At 41.1% G+C, this 20,820-nt stretch overlaps 1 protein-coding gene across 1 annotated transcript in view; it reads right to left on the bottom strand.

The window, feature by feature from the left end:
* The window catches only part of DCC (DCC netrin 1 receptor), an 837,937-nt gene that overhangs the window by 185,831 nt on the left and 631,286 nt on the right, over positions 1 to 20,820 (bottom strand). The window contains exon 10 of the mRNA XM_075586416.1: positions 3,310 to 3,458. Within this exon, the coding sequence (XP_075442531.1) occupies positions 3,310 to 3,458 (149 nt within the window). The remainder of the gene's footprint in view (positions 1 to 3,309; positions 3,459 to 20,820) is intronic.

Genomic DNA, 20,820 nt, shown 5'->3' with positions numbered 1-20,820 from the left:
TCTCAGCATTGATATTAAGCGACTTTGATTTATGACTCTGCAGATAAAAGTTAAGATACTTAAAGATCGACCACACAGAATATCAATGAGCTTTCCTTTGTACTGGAACAAAACAATTTAACATGTAGAAATAACTCCAGTTGTTCATTACTTAATATAATGTAACATTGCAAATGCTTCTTTGGTTTATATTTCAATTTACACGTCAAGTTAATATCTCTGACCTCATCCAAAAATATAAGATGGTATAGCTAATGTAATGATAATACAGGTGTGGGCGGAGTTTTGCTTCTCTCTAATAACTTGCAATTCATTGTTTTTGTGTCTCTATAATAAGGAATGATCCTTTTATGGGGAGAAATTAGGATTAAGGGTTATAAATAGTATATCATTCCAGTACATAAGTAACTGCAACACAGTTAACCATTACCCCAATTTCAATTGTATGACACTGATGCATTAGAACAAGGGTGGCCAACTTCAGTCGTCCAGAGGTACAGTTCCAACAGGTCAGGTTTTCAGGATATTCCTGCTTCAGCACAGGTGGCTCAATCACTGGCTCAGTCAAAGACTGCACCACCTGTGCTGAAGCAGGGATATGCTGAAAACCTGAGCAGTTGGTAGTTCTTGACAACTGGAGTTGGCCACCTCTGCAGTAAAGTATCGTTTTGTTTTCTGGATTTGCTTTTTTTTTTATTTAAGTTGACATACTGTAATGTTACATATCAGTTCAATTTAATACATTTCCCAGGAAACCTTTATTTTGTAGAATATACTGTTACACATATTCTGTTATACTGTTACTGTGTTTAGGCCTTCCGATTGTTTTCAAATTTGAAGTTCCCTTGTGTCCATACAAGGTACACTATTCACATTCATCACCTCTGCTGAGCTGTTTTATGAACAGTACTAACTAACATCTCACATTTCCACTAAGGGTCACACTCTATTCCTTTCCCTCCACAATGCCCTTCCACTGCTCCTTATCCATCATCTTAAAACGTCTCCTCTACCTCTTCATTTACATCTTGTCTGTCATAATGTCCATGCATGTTTTAAAAGCAAATCTTGCCCCATATAAGTTTGTACTCCATTGAATACCTTTATGCTTTTATGTCCTTCGAGAAATGAGCCCTCCAGAATGGCACATAAATACTTTAGGAGAGGTCCGACTAATGATCTGAAATGATACATTGTTGCAGCAATCTTTCGGGTGGGTTATGCTCTCCTAGGCTGTCAGTTTCTTAAAGCCCTGCTATACGATGTAACTATTTTACCTCATTAGAAAAGATAACTCACAAATGGTCTTTGCTCTCTGCTGGCGGTCAGTACTGTAAACCTCCCACTAAGGCAAAAAGAGATATGTACACTAGAAATGAAAGCGAGTGGATCTCCACAAGTAAATTGTCCTATATCTTAGAGTTGACACAGGGAATATCAAATCAATACCAAATCCAGGAAAACCTAAGCTGTTTAAATCAATCACAATAATACTGAATGTTACAAGGTTTCCATGCCCTGTGGAAATATTGGTGTACCTTAAACTATGTTATATTGCTCTGGAATTGTACTCTATTATTTTTGTGTCCGGTGTGACTAAAATTCACCTTGCTTCCGAAAAAAAAACTTAACCACATGTAACCCCCTCCTAAAGGGTTATCTAAGAGACGTGTTCAGAGGTATGCAATGGAGACCGTTTAAAGTGAAACTTAAATTAGGCTTTATTGCGCCTGTCCCTTTAACACAGAAAAATTGTTCAAATGAAGCAAAAGAAAACCTACTCCACTTTGGAGAATATCTACACATGTAGTCCAGCCCTCTTTAACTGGGTGGTTAGCTAAGCTAATTACCAGCCCCAAATATATATACCGTTATACAGATATACAACAGTCCTATAAGAAAGTCTTATTTGTTTCTGTAGCTGTAGGGGAAGGCCTCTCTGCTCTCCTGGGTCAGCACCCTTGTGTGCAAAGACAATATCTTTCCAGGTATAAAGGTCTTCTCCCCTTTGTCTTCCTGTCAGCCTGCAGTCTCTTTGCAGCTCAAGACATCTTTCCTTCCTTGGTTCCTGCCCCAATTGTGAGACTCAGGAATTCTCTTCCTGTGTCTCAGAGCAGGCTTTTCCTGACAGAGCTGTGATTAGGCAGGTGGAGTTGGTTGATTGCACACCAGCAATAAGCCAGCACACTGCTGGATTAGAGGCAAGTTGCTTTAACATGGATAAGTCCCTGTTACAGGTTACTTTAAGGTTGGAGTGTATCGGGCTCCACCCCATGTTGCCATGGGATCATGATGTCACGGGGAGGCCCAGAAAAGAGAAGCCTCGGGGAGAGTACAGTAAATAAGTAACGTTTATAAAGTAATAGTACTGACCAGGCCCCCCTGTTTATTAGAATTTAAATAAGGACAGTACTCTTTTTAGTTAGGGTCCTCAAGAGAAGGAATGTATTCCTGAAAAGTTAAGGGAAAGGAATACGGCACAAAACAGAGGGACTCAGAAAAAAGGACTCCCTGGTGTCAGCGGATCAGCTCTAACCACGGATTTGCACTAATACTCCTGATAAGTCTGTATGGAAGTTGCAGTTCCCATACAGGCCAAAGGTACTGGGTCACATAGGAAAGACCCCACAGGATTTCCATAGGGTCCCAGAGTAAATGGATTACTACCAATGATGATCCCGAAGCACCAAAGGGGTCCGGGTCCCACATCTATGTAGAACAACTAAGTAAATGTACCTCCATTTGAATGTTAAGAGGGGTCACTAAAGGAAGAACCATATTCATTTCTGTCTGATATAAAATACAATGCAACATTGTCAAATGGTGTATGAGTGGTCCCTGTGCTAGGGGACACAAATAAATTACAGTTGTGCTACAAAAGTTCCTGGCACCCATTTTTATACATCTTTGCTACCTCATCACCCAGCCGCCTGAATCCAGGATCCTGAGACAAGGTAATCTACGTTGAGTAGTCCACCTTTGCATAACAATGTAAACTCCCTAGGAGCCGGGAAGGGAGGGCTATACACATTTTAAGGAAAGTTTTGACTTCACATCACAACAGAACTTTCCCATTTGTGGATCAAAACCTTTTCCTGAAGTTCCTACATTAACTTCTAAAAAGGGGACACGGTACAGAACAATGGTTTTTGGACAATGTAATGGTGCTTCCACACCCAACATAACAAGGAAATGTTTATGTGACTAAGTTCATGATGGTCAGTTGTATATGTTGCTTTTGTTCAATTTGAATTGAAATGCATACATTGATTTTAATTATGCAGTAACTAATGTCCTTTACATTCTCACCTGTTCTCTCCCTGAAATCGTTTCTGTACAAAACACTCTGTAGCCTTGTACTGGGCCATTTGCATAGGCTGGGGGTTCCCAAGATATGAGGATTGAGGTAGGTGAGGTAGAGATCACTTGAAGATTTTCCACTGGTCCTGGAACTTGCACTGCAAAAAAATAAGATTTTTTTTTTACACTCATGCAAAATACCTTACATTTTAAATGAAAATATTATCTAAACATTGGATGCCATCTAGAATGTATGGTTACAAAAATGTTACAATTGCATACTTTTTATAATAATCCATACAGCAAGACACATTAACCAAATTAAAAACTTATACAGTATACCATATACATGAACATGTGTTATAGACAACTAAAATCTACATTTAGTGTCCATTTTGTTAATGTTGGTTAATTCTGTACATGTGAACTGAATGAGAAATATATTTAAATCCTTTATAACTATTTTTGTGAGTCACGTAAATGAACCATAAACCCTAAGGCATGTTCCATTCAACATTAACAATCTGATTTTGAATCTGATTAAAAATATCACAACTCTCAGGGGCTTATTCTATATCCACCAATAGAGAGAGGCTAATCTGGCAGTTTTTTTTCAGAAAATGCCAATTGCAGTAAATGGGGAATTTTGCCTGAAGACGGCCTTATCAGCCACTCCAGCAGGTATACAGTAGAATAAACATAAATAGGGAGACAAAGAGTCCTCCTAGAAAGATCCTCATTAGCTGCACACAAAGCTAGGAATAAATAGCAAGGTTTAAATATGTATGAGTGATTCAGTTAGCTGTAAGGTACAGGTAAGCAATCGCTCCCAACACTGTGAGAGGACAATTGCCACTAAAAGCCATGTGGCAAAAATAATAAATGATTTATTGTCTCACTTACCACGATTCACCCACATGCTTAGGGATTCAATTATAGATCAAGTTGGTATTTATCCCTGATCATCCCGAGTTTGGTTGTCACCCGTTACATTCACATTTTAATTGCTTTTATGATAGTTTAGAGCATGCGTTATATGTTGTGTGTTATTTTGATTAAACAATAAATCATTTATTATTTTTGCCACATGGCTTTTAGTGGCAATTGTCCTCTCACAGTGTTGGGAGCGATTGCTTACCTGTACCTTACAGCTAACTGAATCACTCATACATCTGGTATTTAAACCTTGCTGTTTATTCCTAGCTTTGTGTGCAGCTAATGAAGATCTTTCAAGGAGGATTCTTTGTCTCCCTATTTATGTTTATGTCTGTTAGCATTGTCCTTTTTGCACCAGCAGGAAAAGAATATTTATAAAAAGATAAGATATGTATATTTGAATTATGGTGAGCGGTATATCACAAGTTATGTATACAATACAGTAGAATAAGCCTCTCAGGATAAGATGCACGAAGCTCAGTTAGATGAGGGCAAATAATGTGACGTCACGTAAATAGGTAACGGACATTATTTTCCCTGAGTTTAATGGGTATCCACTAAGCTAATTATACGCAAAAACGAGAGAGAATACTGTAAAGGCATACCCCGCTTTAAGGACACTCACTTTAAGTACACTCGCGAGTAAGTACATATCACCCAATAGTCAAACGGCAGCTCACGCATGCGCCTGTCAGCACGTCCTGAACAGCAAAGTTGAACTCCCTACCTGCACCGAAGCTGTGCACAAGCGGGAGACTATAGAGCCTGTTACAAATGCGTTATTTACATCAGTTATGCCCGTATATGATGATTGCAGTACAGTACATGCATCGATAAGTGGAAAAAAGTTAGTGTTTCACTTTAAGTACATTTTCACTTTACATACATGCTCCGGTCCCATTGCGTACGTTAATGCGGGGTATGCTTGTACAGCTCTATTGCTTTTTCCATAAGACCTATACTGACAAGCCTAACGTCCCTTGTGATGAAGGAGGTACAGTACAACAGGATCAGAACCTACAACCTCTGCTATTCAGGGCTGCATTGAACTACTGTATTTCAGATGCTGGATAGCTTTACTGTCACAGATAGCTCTACAGTTCTGACCTGTAGCTAATCATACACGTGGACACTGTCCTGGCTTCCTTTAAAAGTATACCACTTCCAGGTGTGAGCAGTAGAGGTCTAAAGTATTCTCTCTCTCCAGCCTCCTTCCCTTGTCATACAGTGTTTCAGTGTCTGGAGGGAGCTAACGCCACCTTTAGGAATGACCTAAATAATAATAAAAAAATTCTTATAGCACTTTTCTCCCAATGGAACTCAAAGTGCTTCACAATTGCAGTACAGTGCACGGTATGTAGCACATAGGAATTTTACAGATACAGTCCCTGCCTAAATGAGCTTACAATTGGTGCCTGAGGCACAGGGAGATAAAGTGACTTGCCCAATGTCACAACTAGCCAACACCGGGATATGAACTGGGTTCCCCTGCTTCAAAATCAGGGTTGTTGTTTAGAGATCCATTGTCTTTACTTACTAAGCCACACCTTTAATGTCAGGTTAAGTCTCTGTGCTAACCTGAACAGCCTTTAGTGCATATGCAATGTTAGTACATTAATATTGTAAATTGCTGCTTTTGCAGAAAGAGCTGCGCATGATCCAGCAGATTGTTATACAATATAGATATGCTCTACTTATGAACTTATCATTTACAAATGGTTCATGTATCTCAGGAACTAACAGACACATGTTAATCTTCTTTTATCAGACGAACAGTCAAATATTCTGGCTCGCCTGCAATGTCATCTAATTAACCTCTGTAATCCAATGTCCCTGTTTCCACAGAGTAGAACGGTTTTTGCATACTGTACTTCTTTAGTTATAATAATTTAAACACAACCAAAGAGAAGATAGAGTGAATGTGTAAACCTCTGAGAAACAAAGTAAACACGTGCAAACATATGTGAAAACATGAACAAGACATATCTACGCAACTAACACGATTCACAATTTTTTCAATTTAATTTTAGTTTGTGCTAGTTTTACGTAGCGCTTTACAGAGACATTTTTGCAGACACAGTCCCTGCCCCATGGAGTTTACAATCTATGTTGAGATGCAGCTAAACATACATTTGTATCAAGAAAGTGGTCTGCGCTGACGCGTTTCTCGTGCAAAAAAATAGCATTTCTTTATGTTTATTAAGTGCATTTCTATATTTTGGCACATGATAAAAAAAGAGACTGATGCCCTCTATAATATAATGAAGAAAACCACCGCAGAAAACCGCCAAGAAAAATAACGTAAGCCTCACAATTCTGAATACGCAAGCCTGCACCAATATGCAAATGCAACAGCCCTAAACATCTCCCACTTGTTCTATAATTCCCTCATCTCATCGCAGACTCGCACAGACATATCTGGAAAAGGTGCAACTGAGAGTAAATACACAGATGCTGCCTGTCTGATACATAGAGCCGTATCAATCAGTGAGAACCCTGACTGGACAGTAGTGTCTGACCTAATCCAAATGTTGAGTAGTGTTATACAGTCAAATGCAATATTGTTGAAGAAAAGCTCAATCACCCCACCATGTTTAATCTCCAATAGTAATGCCAACAAATTGGAGGCCATATGGAGAAGACCAGAAAATTGTCTATAGATGCCTGTATGGTCCATCTACTGTACCTACTGTACTGTATAATCTCATCAAAGAACTGTCTTAGATTGTGTTGCAGATCATAAGAGACATTTACACCAACATAGTCTTGGCATATATTTATGAAGAGCAAAGAATGTAAAGAAGTAATAGAAAGAGATACAGAATTGTATAAATCTTATTATAACATTGTACTGTATGTATTTCTGATAATTCCACTGATAACAACCCTTGAAATCACAAGCTGAAGCACATGGGAAATAGGGGAGATAACTTCCTTCATATGTTGACACTAACCCCAGATAACTCAAGCTCCATAACAGGTTGACACACTCAAACAAGCATTAACCCATCACAGAGCTTAATGAATAACCCATGAGGCTTTTCATTCAACTGCACTAGTGCCGATCAGGGCATCATCGCATGTAATCTCCTACTGACTTCAGTAGTGAGTCTCCAGGTGATATTGCCTTATTCGGCAAAACTGCAGTTTAATGAATAACAGCCTAATTGACAAATGTGCAAAATAACTATCTAAGCAACAATTTAATGCTAAGAATTCTTCTGCATCCCTTCAAACATATAAATATACTCTGAAAGGGACTGTCATTTTTTTTTTATAAATGGGCTGCTTTTTCTTGCACTGGTTTGGTACAATTTTTCAGCCAGGGGATTTTGATAAATAGCCCCCAGAGCTCTGTACATTTTAAAAACCTTCTATACTTTTCTTGGATTTACTGACATGAAAGAAAGAAACACAATAATGTGAAATGCAAATGGGGAATCTTATGCAGGCAGATTTACAGTGTCAACTGCTAAATCATCAGCAAACATATAGAGCAGCAGCAAAGTGAATTTAATTATAAGACCTGGATGTAAAATCAATAATTTTAAACAGATTTTTTTTCCAGCTCTCCTTATCATTATATTAATATGCCAGAGAGAACCTCCTAATGTGCTTAACTTCTCACCACTGTGGCATATAGTACAGTTTTAATCATTTCTCTATGGTGTAATAATGCTTTGGTAATTGCTATTTATTTTTGTTCCTTTTTAACCCCTTTAATTCAGAGTTAACATATTGCTCAGAAATGAATTGCAAGCACTTGAGAATGTTGTTCTTGAAATATTGTGTGAGCATTGCAATAAAGGACATAGGGATTTAATATAGCATTACAGACCCATTAACTCAGTGTTTTAACAGGGTTCATAGAAATATCCCTAAAGGGTTCCCTGCAATTTTCAGGTCATTTGAAAAATGTACCAAATACAGTTGAATTTATAATGGATCTGATCACAGACGCACTATTAGAGAGGGTTGGGGTTCCTTAAAATGCATTTGATATCAGACGCGCTGTTAGAGAGGGTTGGGGTTCCTTACAGTGCATCTGATCTCAGACGCACTATTAGAGAGGGTTGGGGTTCCTTACAATGCATCTGATCTCAGCCTCGCTTTTAGAGAGAGTTTGGGTTCCTTACAAAGCATCTGAGCTCAGACACGCTATTAGAGAGAGTTGGGGTTCCTTAAAATGCATCTGAGCTCAGACACGCTATTAGAGAGGGTTGGGGTTCCTTACAATGCATCTGATCTCAGACAGGGGAGGGATTTAGGGCAGCAGAACATGGAGATCTTACTGACCTGTGCATCCGACCCAAATGTACTTCACATTTTTTACATCCCTGTCATATGTCTCTTTCCACTATAACTGTGTTGCATTTCTTGTCACATATTTCTTGGCCTTTTGCCTTCTGTCTCATCCATGATTTGGTCTCTCTTTATCATTCCTTTTGTCTTATCGTTGTCCCAGTGTCTCTCCTCCATATGCCATTGTAGCCCTTGTACCCCCTGGGTACTGAAACTACCCGTGCTGCTTTTACCTGTGTGGATAACAAGAGGCCTGAGCCTCTGCCACTGGGAGCCTGGGATACACTTATTACACGGTGCAGCGCCTCCACCGGTAAGGGATCCCAGCGTGGTGGGAGTATTCCCTCACCAGAACATACACAGTAATTACACACGTTTGTATAAGAACAATATTTACTAACTCTCATATAATGCATGTACCATATCATAACACAGTAACACAGCCCCAGCTTATGACCCAATAATACACAGTCCATGTGAATGTACACACACACTGAATGTCTAATGGCACTTAACCACTGAGTGTCTCTCTCTCAAATTGTGTGAGGGGATAGCGCGCTTCCCTGTGTTGGGGCCCAGTGGTGCACTTTGAAATACCTCCCTGGTCTTTGTCCAGATTAGGATAAACAGCAACGATTTGTAGACCCGCGGTCTGATGCTCCTCTCTTGGGTAGATCCTCAGGCTGACTTCTCTGAAGGGGCCTCCAGCCGGCTGGCACCTTACAAGCAATCTCTGATATGGAGTCCTGATCTGCTCTCAGATAGCAAGCTGCACTCTCCTTCAGGCAGTGTCCTGCAGCATCTCTCACACTAATGCTATGGTGAGAAGGTTCCCTACCTTAAGGCCTCCCTACAGCAATTACAAATAAGTTCCTCTACTGTGTCTAAGGGGACTAACTGGGCCCTGGGGAAACGTCTGGCCTAGTCCCTAGAGCACAGCTCCGTGGACCCTACCTGCCCCCTCAAGGTCCAGGTCATGACTCCCAGCTTCCTGTCCCAGCATGCCATATCTATCCTCCCTTTCCAGGAGCAACCAAGCTATCCCATTCATTGTGGTGAGTCACGTGGCAGTATCCCCCTATGCAGCATGGGAGTTGTAGTTCTGTCTGCAGCCTTTTACTATTGCCACCTCACGCGCTAACATTACTGCGCATGCGCAACTGTCATGGCCACCGCGAGTCTCACTGCGCATGCGCGGTACTTTGTGGGTGCACGCGCTCGCAAACCAACATGGCGGCGCCCTGTAGAGACAGCCGCCTGAGCCCCTGGCGATGCGCTCATCCTAGCAGCAGCCCCACGCCTCAGCAGAGGTAACGGGTTCACATAAATACACCGCGTGACCGGAGGGGACCTGGCTACACCATATATTGTTAGAAATCCATTTATTATATTAAAATGTATGAATGAGAACTTATATTAAGACAATTGCATGAGAATATGTTGTAGGATTTAGAATTCATATGTAGCCAGAAAGAGCTGAATCATAGTAAGGTCTGGTGCATGGCAGATGTTGGGATTAGCTGGAATATAGGATTTCAAGGCCTTGTAGGAAATCTGAGCCTGCAGTAATTTAGAGTCTTTCTTTGTTTAAAGCAGCCACATGGAGAAAGGGATGTTAATGATCAAGAATTACAATTGTTTCTCAATTTTCTTTCTCTTTCCTGGATCACTCCTCAAGGATACACTGCATGTACCATCAAAGTAGCATGTGAGTCAACAAGGGATTCTTTGTTCTATAATTACCATCAGAGCACATGTATCATCATTGATTGAACTTTCATCTGTAAGTAACACTAAGAATTAACTGACTTTGTCTGTTGATCAACAATCTTCTGAAGTATTGGAATCTTTCTGAATAAGAAATAATAGGGGAATTATTATTTAACATATATCATTCCCTATTCCCAATGTCTTCCACCATGCCCCATGTCTCACTATTATGCCTTTCTCTGCCATGAATCCAATGTAATTTTCCTCTGTGTCCTATATTTCTACCAGTTCTTGCATCTTTCAACAATTTACCATGTTTCACCCACCACTGAGCCTCTGTCCTATGTGACTTATTTATGTTTCTCCCCAGTTCTTCTTTTTCTTCTTTGTTCCCCATATCTTTTCTTTCAATGCAATGTGCCCAATGTCTATTACCCTTATGGCCTGAGTTACTCCAGTCGCTGTGTTCCTCACTCACTGGCTATGCATCACCTACTCCATATTTGAAACTTATTTGGCCCATAGCAGGGCTCTGCAAGTAGCATTCTTGAGGCAACTCTTCTCCACTCAGGGTTGCTGTAGCTCTTCCTTCTAATCTCTAGCACACAAGGAGGGTGGTGCCTGTCATTAAGAGGTCTACTGGGTCCTGCTGATTGACGGTTTCTAAAACGGTCTAAAACGGTTTCTAAAATTGCTTGGTAGCACTGGACCGCATCATCAACATTAAGGCAGCCTGGGTGGGGGGGGGGGGGACTGTCACATTCCAACCAGGCCAAGCTGCCTCTCTTTTTAAGGATGTCTGTATCCTCCTTTGCTACTGTTCTTTACATCATGTCAAATGTAAAAAAAAAAAAAAAGAAGAAGAAGAAAGAAAATGGGTAGTATTGGTCCAGCAATAGTTTCCAATGTACAAGCTTTCAAACCTCACAGGATTCTCCTTCAGGTAGGGCTGTTATCCAGAGATTAAAGAAAATTGTGTACAATTATATACAATTGTAACATGATATCTTACAGTGATATTTGGAAGAGGATATGCAAGTGATAATGCTCTTTCTGCTACTGAAAGTACACGATTATAGTGAGCACTATGACATGGGTTTTTATATAGTGCCAACCATACAGTACAGCACTTTGAAAGAAAATATGATTATACTATACACCCTGCGCATGAATACTGAGGCGCAACAGTAAGAGCAACAAAGATACAAGTAAAGATCAAGAGGGGAAACAGCGATTCAAGGCGTTCATGTACAAATTGGAGTACTGTAAATGTTTTTTCCAGTACTGGTGCCCCAAATTGTTTCTCACACTTTGGTCTTGCTTTGAATTATGTGAAGAATTTTCAAAAGCGGCAATCCAGGCTGGAGATTGTTTTTGCTATTTTTTTTCGGGGTCTCCAGAGCTGAACCCCATTAATATCAGCCCCTGGGATGCCCTGCTTCTTACCTCCATAGGGGTGTGCTGGTAACCACTCTGCTAGGCTAGCAGGGTTCATGTAATGGTGGAGTTTCAAAGCTCCCGCACCCAAACGTGATGATTTTACGGCTTCCTATTGGCTCACGTGACATGGGAGCATCAAACTTTGCCAAGATACCGGAAACCCCTTTGGAGGTCTTTATCTCAGAAAGCAGGGGGTTCCAGAGCTGAAATTAATGGGGTTTAGCTCCGGCGACCCCCGATTTAATCTTATGTTAAAAAAAAAAGTTATAAAAATATCAGCATGATTTGTTTCTTTAAAACATGAAGTTGATTGCTCCATTTCTTAGCATTAAAATAGGTGAACACCACTATAGTACTGTTCACATTAAAGAGCAATGTAAGGAATGGAGAAAACATAGGGGATTGTGTATTAACGTTAAGAAAAAATGGTTTTCTTATACCTGACCCAGATTTTTAAGCAAAAAAGTTGTCACCTCAGACATGGCTGATTTTTGACGCAGTTTGAAAGAAGAAAAAGTGACGGACACATCGTTTGATCCATCTCATTATAATCTGTGCATCATGTAACGTCCCCGATCTCCTCCTGTGGTCACTCCCCATGAAACAAGCTGACGCACATTGGGCAAACAGTGGAGCCAAGGACTTGATACATTGATGCAGAAAGATGCAACACAAACACCACACAATTTGCAACAGTTTTTCTCCGAAGTTAGTGGATAGACCCCATAGAATGAGCTGTTGTGTGTCTAGAACCTAGAAAAGGAGGGACGCTTGAGGGGACATATATACAACTGATGACTGCTCATAAAATAAAATATGTCTCTCGCCTAAAGAAAAAATCCATCTGTCCCAAGAATTAATCTGCCTGGATCGTCAAGCATGAAATCCATGTGCAAAATGAATTTTGGGAACTGAATTTTGACAGATTTGCTCATCTCCACTAGAACCCCATTCTGTCCACCAAGCCTTTATAGATATAATAGATTATTTTAAATGCATGTACTATACTGTACATAACTTATCAAAATGTGCAGCTTTCAAGTTTTTTGTTAACAAACAGAACTGTGCACCTTAACACATTATATTTTAATATTTGCTAACTTCCTCTAGACATACATGGTTAATTCAGTACAACTTTGCCATAATTCTCCCTCATTTCTTGCCTCTTTAAGTTGAATAAATGCACAGACCATGAACCAATGTACTGGTGAAGCATTAATTCTGAGCTCAAATATAATTGGAATTGTAATAAAATAATTAAAATAAAAGAATGCTGAGAGAATGTGTATTTGCAACAGTGTCATGCTAGTGATTTATTATTCTACTAAATGTATCCACCACATGTATATGTCACAACACTGTGGGGTCCATTTATCAAGGCCCTTGAAACATGGATGCTATGTGATTTATGTAGCTATTAGAAACCATGTGACTATTGTTAATGCAAACCCCATTTGTCATGTTGTTTGAACCCAACAATAACCATAGGACTCTCTACAGACTACAAATAATTGTCTTGTAAGTATTATGTAGCAACAGTATATGCTAAATCCTGGCAAAGATATTCACATTTGTGAAAAATTTGAATGGGACAAATTAAACCATTTGACAATTGCTTATTAATAAACATTTGCCATCATCTTCAAGTCTTTTGTCTCTTTATCTGATTGTGTATGTTTTTATAGTACTGTACGTTCATATAGTAATATAAGGGCAGAAATGTACTGTAAATAAAATAATACAGGAATAACAAACCCCACCAAAAGAAAGGATATATTGAATAAAGACGAACTGCTGTGCTCCTATTCAGAAGGAACATTGCCCTAAGCTAATATTATATCTTTTGTATTCTTTTACATATTTTTCTGAAGTTAACACTCAAACTCAGTGGTTTAAGGAACGCTGGGTACTAAGTGAAGCCAATATATAAAGGTATAGGCTGTGAATCAATATATGTTATTTGAGATGGGAAAGCATGTCCCAGTTTGTTGTTGCATGAGAGTTCGTGGTCACATTTTATTCACTGAAAGAGATAGCAGCACCCGTTGGGCATATGCGAATATTCTCTTTTTCTAGAACATTTCAAGTTGTGTGAAAAATCCAGTATCATCATATTAACAAACCAGGGAAAGCTATTTACACATCTCTATTACTTTACAGTTATCATATACATGAGCAAAGCATAAACACAATTATATCTTGTGTAGCTCCGGTCTTATTTTGCCCCCATAGACCCCCATCCGTGATTGCCGAGTGGTCGCGGGTGCCGCCGGAGCCAGCGACGGACCCGCCGGCACAACGCGAGGGTGGGGGCCGGAGCAGGGAGTGCTCCGAGTCCCCGGAGTCTCGGCGGCGTGCCCGGCTAGCGGGGGCCGCCATGACAGGATACGTGAACGTGCGTGTGATCGCGCATGTGCAGGAACAGCCCGGGAGTTGTTGCGGCGGCCATCAGAGACTCGTGCATGCGCAAGTAAAGTGCGCACGCGGCCCCAATGTATTTGCAGCCTCTGCGGGACTACAGTTCCCATGAGGCCTGGAGAGGCAGGCACCAGGTGTCCACAAGTGGCCAATGAGAAGCTAGGATTCACTAGCGGAGCATTGATACATTTTGCGGGCTAAGTGCGACAGCAGTTGGAGCTAGGAGCAGGAAGGGGAAGGGTGTAGGGAGCGAGTGACTCCTACACCAGTTAAGGTAGTTCTCCAGATACCAGGCAGGCCCCAATTCCCACCAGTGTAGGGGGTAAGTACTGAGGGACGGCCCCTAGGTTAGGGACCATGCCCTTAGCAGTGTGTGGAATGTGTAGTCTTGTCAGTGTCAAGGCTGTCAGTGCTGTGTGCGCTGACAAGTAGGCACAGTGTGTGTGTGCAGCACGGTTGCTGCAGGTACAGTGTGAGTGCAGTGTGTTTGCTGCAGGTGTTAGGTTAAGTTAGTCAGAGGGGATCCGGGAGGTGAAGGGAGAGGTAGAGTGGGTGCAGGGGGTCAGTGACCCACCTGCATAGGACAGGCTACCCCGTAGGCCCCTAGGAGTGTTCCCTGAAGTCACCAAAGTTTGCTGTGTTGCAGGGACGCCCATAGTGGTAGCGAGCATCACCCTTACTGTGTAGACAGCTAGGGACAAAGGGACAAGCGTGCGGTGCAGGCTTGCTGGCGAGTCGTCTGGGACCAGACGGCTGGACATTGAGACCCAGGAGGCAGACCGCTGATTCATCTGACCCTTTGCGAAGAGGTACCGGTCACTGCCATGACCAGAAGGTACTATAACAACAAGTGCACACACACCGGTCAACAGGCGCTGATCCCGCCTTAGGCTAAACTCTTTAGGAACACTGAACGAGTGGTTAAAGAACTGAGCCTATACCAACACATTACCGTACACGGACACGGTGTGGAGCACGCGGTAGCGGGACTGAGACAGTACTCAGGAGCGTGGCTGAGCCACTACCGTTGTAAGGACGGTACCAGTTATTAGGGTGTTAGGCATTGCTGCTAAGGTTATGCGTTAGGATATGCGGTGTGTGTGAATTGATATGTGTTATTTCAACGTTGCATTATAGAGTGATAAGGTTGCCGTGCATTATCATTATTACAGTAAAGTTGGTTGCATCACATGTGTGTGTATGTATTTCTTGCCATGGGGAATCTCACATCATGGGGATCCTGGGTAAGCGGAGGCGCTGCGCTAAGTAAGTGTATAAGTGTTACCCCAGGCTCCCAGCTAGCGGAGGCTCAGATCTCCTGGAGCCGCAGGTGTTGTACAGTGACCAGTAGTTCCTTTGGGAGGGTTCAGAAAAAGGGCTACACTTGTATCATGACATGTACACGCTGGGACTGGCCCAATAGGTTCCAAGGGAAATCCCTGGTGGGCCCTTGTAATGGTTCCAGTCCAGGGTTTTGCTGGATCTTGCCCTTACATGGCTATTGTGGCCATCTTGGATCCTGGCAAGTCTCTTCCTGAACTTCGTGAATTGGCTGCACCTGTTCCAGGGCTTAAATAGCTGTCAGTGACTCCCAGGCCTTGCTTGAGCATTGGATGCATTTCCTTGTGTTCCTGCCCCCTTGTGTTCTGATTCCTGACCCTGTTCCGGAGCCCACCCTGGTCTTCTGGATTACCTGTTGTTGACCTCAGCTTGTTACCACGACCACCGCTCCTGTGCCGCCTGCCTTGATGCCAGCCTGTACCTGGACTTGCACCTTTGCCGCCTGCCTGGATCTCTGCCTGATCATGACTACTCTAACAGGACTCTGTCCCCTGGCTCTAGTGACTCTGTCCCCTGGCTCTAGTTGGTGATCTTATACCCCTACCTCAGCCATGCGGGTCCGCTTCCTATTCAGAGAAGAGCAACGTTACAGCCCTACCACCACGTGCCAACTTTTCTAGAATGACCTGGAGACTCATAGGCAGATTCTTCAGACATTGAAGTCTCCAATGGCCAATCTATCAGTCAGTGCTAGTACATCGGGTGTTTGTTTTGCGTTTATCAGTGTATATATAGGGAATGTGTATCAAAATGGTGCAATTGGCTCCAAAAGAGGAAGCAACAATTTGCATCTGTATCAATTTGTGCCAATGACATAGGTATAAAGCTTAATCTTTGTTAAAAGAAGTTAATCTTGTAAGAAGACCCATTGCCAGCATTCCTGGGGCTCAGGGCTGAAATTTTGACCTGCACCCGGGATATTAAGTATAGGGGGGTGGGGGGTGGGATGCGATGGAGTTGGCAGCCTATAGAGTGTGATTGGCCAGCTAGACTACCCTTTGCCACCAAACCCTGGATGTTGGTGGCCCTGTGTGTGAGCCGGTGTTTGTATGAGTGCAGAGCATAACGGACGAGACGGGTATCGTAAGATATTAAAGCTGAGATGAGATGCGGTAGAGCCTTGAAGGGATGAAGTGTATGTATTGTATGTATGTATACATACCACAAACACTTAATAAATGCAACAATTTCCCCAGGTCACCTTTATGTGATACACATCAAGTCTATGGGCAGCAAGATGTCTTATGACAGTAGACGGCTTAGCAAATATGGGCTAATGATCTTCTGCATAGAAGTGCGTCGTTTGTTTTAAGATAGAAGAAATACATAACATTAGAACCCAGTTATATCACTTTCTCTTTTGCATCCATTATGCCAGCTGAAATACACCTCAGAAGGCCAAGATATCAGCTAGGTTGTTTACACTCAAAGGCACTGAACTGTGTAGAGGAATTTTAAATCCAACGACCCTGGGTTTCAAGATGATAGGTTCTGGCTTGGTGTAATGAATTGATTGACCCCGTGCTTCCACAGGTCCTGGTTGTTCTGGAATTCTAATCCATGAAATAAATCTTTTAAGGAAAATAGGTAGGAAGCTGGTAGTGTACTGTACAATCAGCAAACAAAAGAGCATTTCCAAAGGGAATTCTCCCAATGTCCTTCATGCTCTTTGCTGCCAGAGGAACCATCAATGCGTTGCTGCCCGTTTCTGGCATTTAAGTGGTTAAGTCCTTTATGGAAGTCTTTTCATCACAACAATTTTTCTTTTCTTCATGGTGTTGAAATCTGTAGAGTCTCATATAACAAAATATATATGGGATAAATGAGATAAAAAATAATGGCCGATGTATGCTCTCATTCAAATAGTAGAAATTGGCCTGTGTGATTCAATTTAGATTTTTTGATTTGTAAATGGAACTTGACATTTTGTAAGAATATCAAATACATCTGAGCGTTTCACAGATTTAATATCACTTACAAGGATAGCATTCAAATTGGAAATCAGAATTGGTGGAAACATTTTGACATGTCAGATGTTCTATTTTAGACTTTTAAAGTATACCTGGCGTGATTAGATAAATGTATTATCTGTTATTTTTCAATAAACAGCTAATATTGTCAAACCAATGCACAGGGATTCCCCTCTTCTGCCAATATTCATTAAAGTGTGACAGCCATTATCAATCAGCCATTATCAATCTTTACAGGTATTTAAGTTAATGGTTGTCAAGGAATAGTAATGGCTATCACTCTTTCCCATTTTCCCACTATTAGTACCCAGGCATTTTTAGATGTTTGGTAGGAGAATTTTGGTCCCATTTGGGGCGCATTTCCTGTGATTTGTTGTTTTGACTTCAATGTGCCACATATTTTTGGTTCAGTTGTAGAGGGACATCACAATAGGGTGTCCTTTCCAATTCAATTACAATGTCCTTTCCATTCATCCAGCTGAGGACTCTTGTTAAGGTGCTGTAGGTGTATATTAGCTTAGGGAAGGTGTTTTTTTCACATGTCACCCTTTTGCTTCAATTGGTCTCTGTCACTTTGTCTCTTTCATTATTTCCTATTTTTAATTCTGTAATTATTGTAATGATGTGTGTTTATGTAGCTATGAGATGTTTTTGTCTCATAATGACTATAGTATTTAATGTGCCTTTTTGTTTTCTATCTGGATTGATATTTGATAGGAGGGGGCTTTGTCCTCTGCACTGTAACACATTGGCACCTTTATTCTTTTCTTCTTCCTTTCTACAGCATTTACCCCCATATTAATTTTATATTTCCGTGTTTATCCAATGTTGCATTTAATTTCGTACAAATCTCAGCATAGCCTCCTTAGCACTACATAAATATAAAATATTAATCATAGAATTGTTATTGTAGATGTCATTAATAAAATATCAATTTATGCTTATGTGTATCTATATCTATATCGAGAGAGAGATAGAGAGAGAGAAAGAGAGAGAGAGAGATAGAGAGAGATAGAGAGAGAGAGAGAGAGAGAGAGAGAGAGAGAGACGGATATTTTATTAATGACATTTACAATAACAATTCTATGATTAATAATTTGTGTATATGTAGTTATATGTGTATATGTATATATAATCAGAAATGAATATACGATACCGTTCTGTGGCTAATGAAATTTTTTATTTTTTTGCGAGATTTCATTCTTCTGGCGGTGTTACAATGAATAAAGCAAGCAAGGTTCAACTTAAAAATAGTGCATCTTGGAATGTTATCTGTGACTGGAACCTATCCCTCTCCCCTGTGCAGTATGCGATTTATGACTTTAGGTGTTAAATAGTCCCTGAATGTACCTTACTGTGTTGCACTGTAATTCTGTTTCCCTTAAACTGTCCCCTATGTGGTTATAAGCTAGAAACAGTGTGTGTGGGGTTAACCATGTAAGCCCAGTGGGCTAGTTAATGCATTCTATGTTGTATTCCCTTTGATTCATGTCCCATAGCTGCCTGTGCAAGCTTATATGGTATGGGTGGCCTCTTATGAGAAATAGCTGCAGGGCAGAGACTTCTGGAACATGAGGAAAAAGGGGTATATTTAGGGGCAAACAGGGTTAAACCGTAATGGCTGCCTGCAAGGTATTAGAACTGGGTCTAGGAGGCTTGTATGCTAATTCAAGTTTTAGAATCCTAGCTCGGAGATCCTAGGTTTATAGTGTCAGCTATATGGATCAAATGTTAGTTTGGCTGTATTTTAAAACTACAATGCATTTTATGTTTGTCCTGTGAGGAAAAAACAGTTTGGTGACAAAAGGCAGCCAGAGGTTGATTTGCATTTTAATGCAACCAGCCCAAGTAATGGGATTACCTGTGCAAAACCATGCAGGTTTGTAGCACATGGTGAGGGGGAAGGGCTGTGGACTGACTATCTTCAAGAAAGACTTAGTTTCCCCTAGACATATAAGTGCCTTGACAGCAGAGGGTAAGGGGCAAGGCTGGAATTTCAAACTCATGCCCGATTTCCATTGTCAAGTTTTGAATTCTTCCCTCCTATCTTTGAATGCACAACCACAATCCGTGCTCTAATTGGCTGCCAGCCCCCTCAGTGTATTAGATATGGCTCAATCCCTATATAAGGGACAACAGTGTAGCAGATAACTCACTTTTTTGTTGGAGATTTGAAGAAGACAAGCAGCTGCTGGCGAGCTTCTCAAATGTGCTTCGGTGAAAGCTATCACACAGGAAAGCATGGAGAGGCCCAGCCAGCAGGCTGGAACCAACTGGAGAAGACAGGGTAATGCATTTTGCTGAAGAGTACGCCTTGCACTTAGGAAACCCTATTTTTTAACCCCAGACCCAAAGTAAGTGTGTATTTTCTCTGTATTTTGTATTTCTGTGTGTTTCCGTGGTCTTATCCAAATAAAAGACCTGGTCAACAGTAACAATCAGGGACTATTTAACACCTCAAGTCAAACATTGCATACTGCACAAGGGGGAGGGATAGGTTTCAGTCACAGATAACATTCAAGATGCACTGTTTTTAAGTTTAACCTTGCTTGCTTTATTCATTGTTACACCTCTGGAAATACAGATCAGTGTATCGCGAAAGCATTTCGTTAGCCACAGAACGGTATAGTCTATTCATTGTTGATTATTAAGCTCGGCTAACATGTTACAGATATCTCTACATCAATATATATATATATATATATATATATATATATATATATATATATATATATACACATATATATATATATATATATATATATATATATATATATATATATATATATACATATACATATATACATGAAGCCCTGTTTCCCCCCTCTCTGGAAACATGTTGCTGCTACTGATGTCTGTGGTGCGGTCATACCTGTGAGGGTCCAGGAGAACTGAGTGTCCGCAATGTTGTGGGGTAACAAGACAGGCTTTTGGTGATCCTTAGGTTCTTTCCATGTGGTGACAGCGCCTCCAGTCACAGCAGGATGCAGTATAACTGCAGGCAGTCCCTACCATGACAGACTTACTCTTATACTTCAGGCTAATAGACTGCAACTCAGCCAGAAGTATATAACCGGGATCTTTATTTGATGCAGCCACCGCAGGATGGTATAACAGTGTTGCACATAGTAGTGTAGGGGTTTCAGGCCTTTGGATAATGCTGGCCAGCAGATAATGTGATGAGGCCTTGTACTAAGCACAGATATTGGCTCCTCCACCCAAGGGCTGAAGGGAACTCCAACGCACACACTTCTCTCCCCAGGAGGGGCGGAGGAGAACTGACACCTATAATTTAGAACATCCTCCCTTATGCAAAAGGGGAGGGCACAGGGTCTGCACCATGATAGGCTGCAACACAGACCCAGTATCACCACCTCACCTGCAACTCAGGGAGGCTGCATGA

This window comes from Ascaphus truei, chromosome 1, assembly GCF_040206685.1.
Source record: "Ascaphus truei isolate aAscTru1 chromosome 1, aAscTru1.hap1, whole genome shotgun sequence".
NCBI classification, from domain to species: Eukaryota; Metazoa; Chordata; class Amphibia; order Anura; family Ascaphidae; genus Ascaphus; species Ascaphus truei.
Note: the sequence above shows the minus strand (reverse complement) of the source record. Positions and strands in the feature narration are given on the sequence as shown.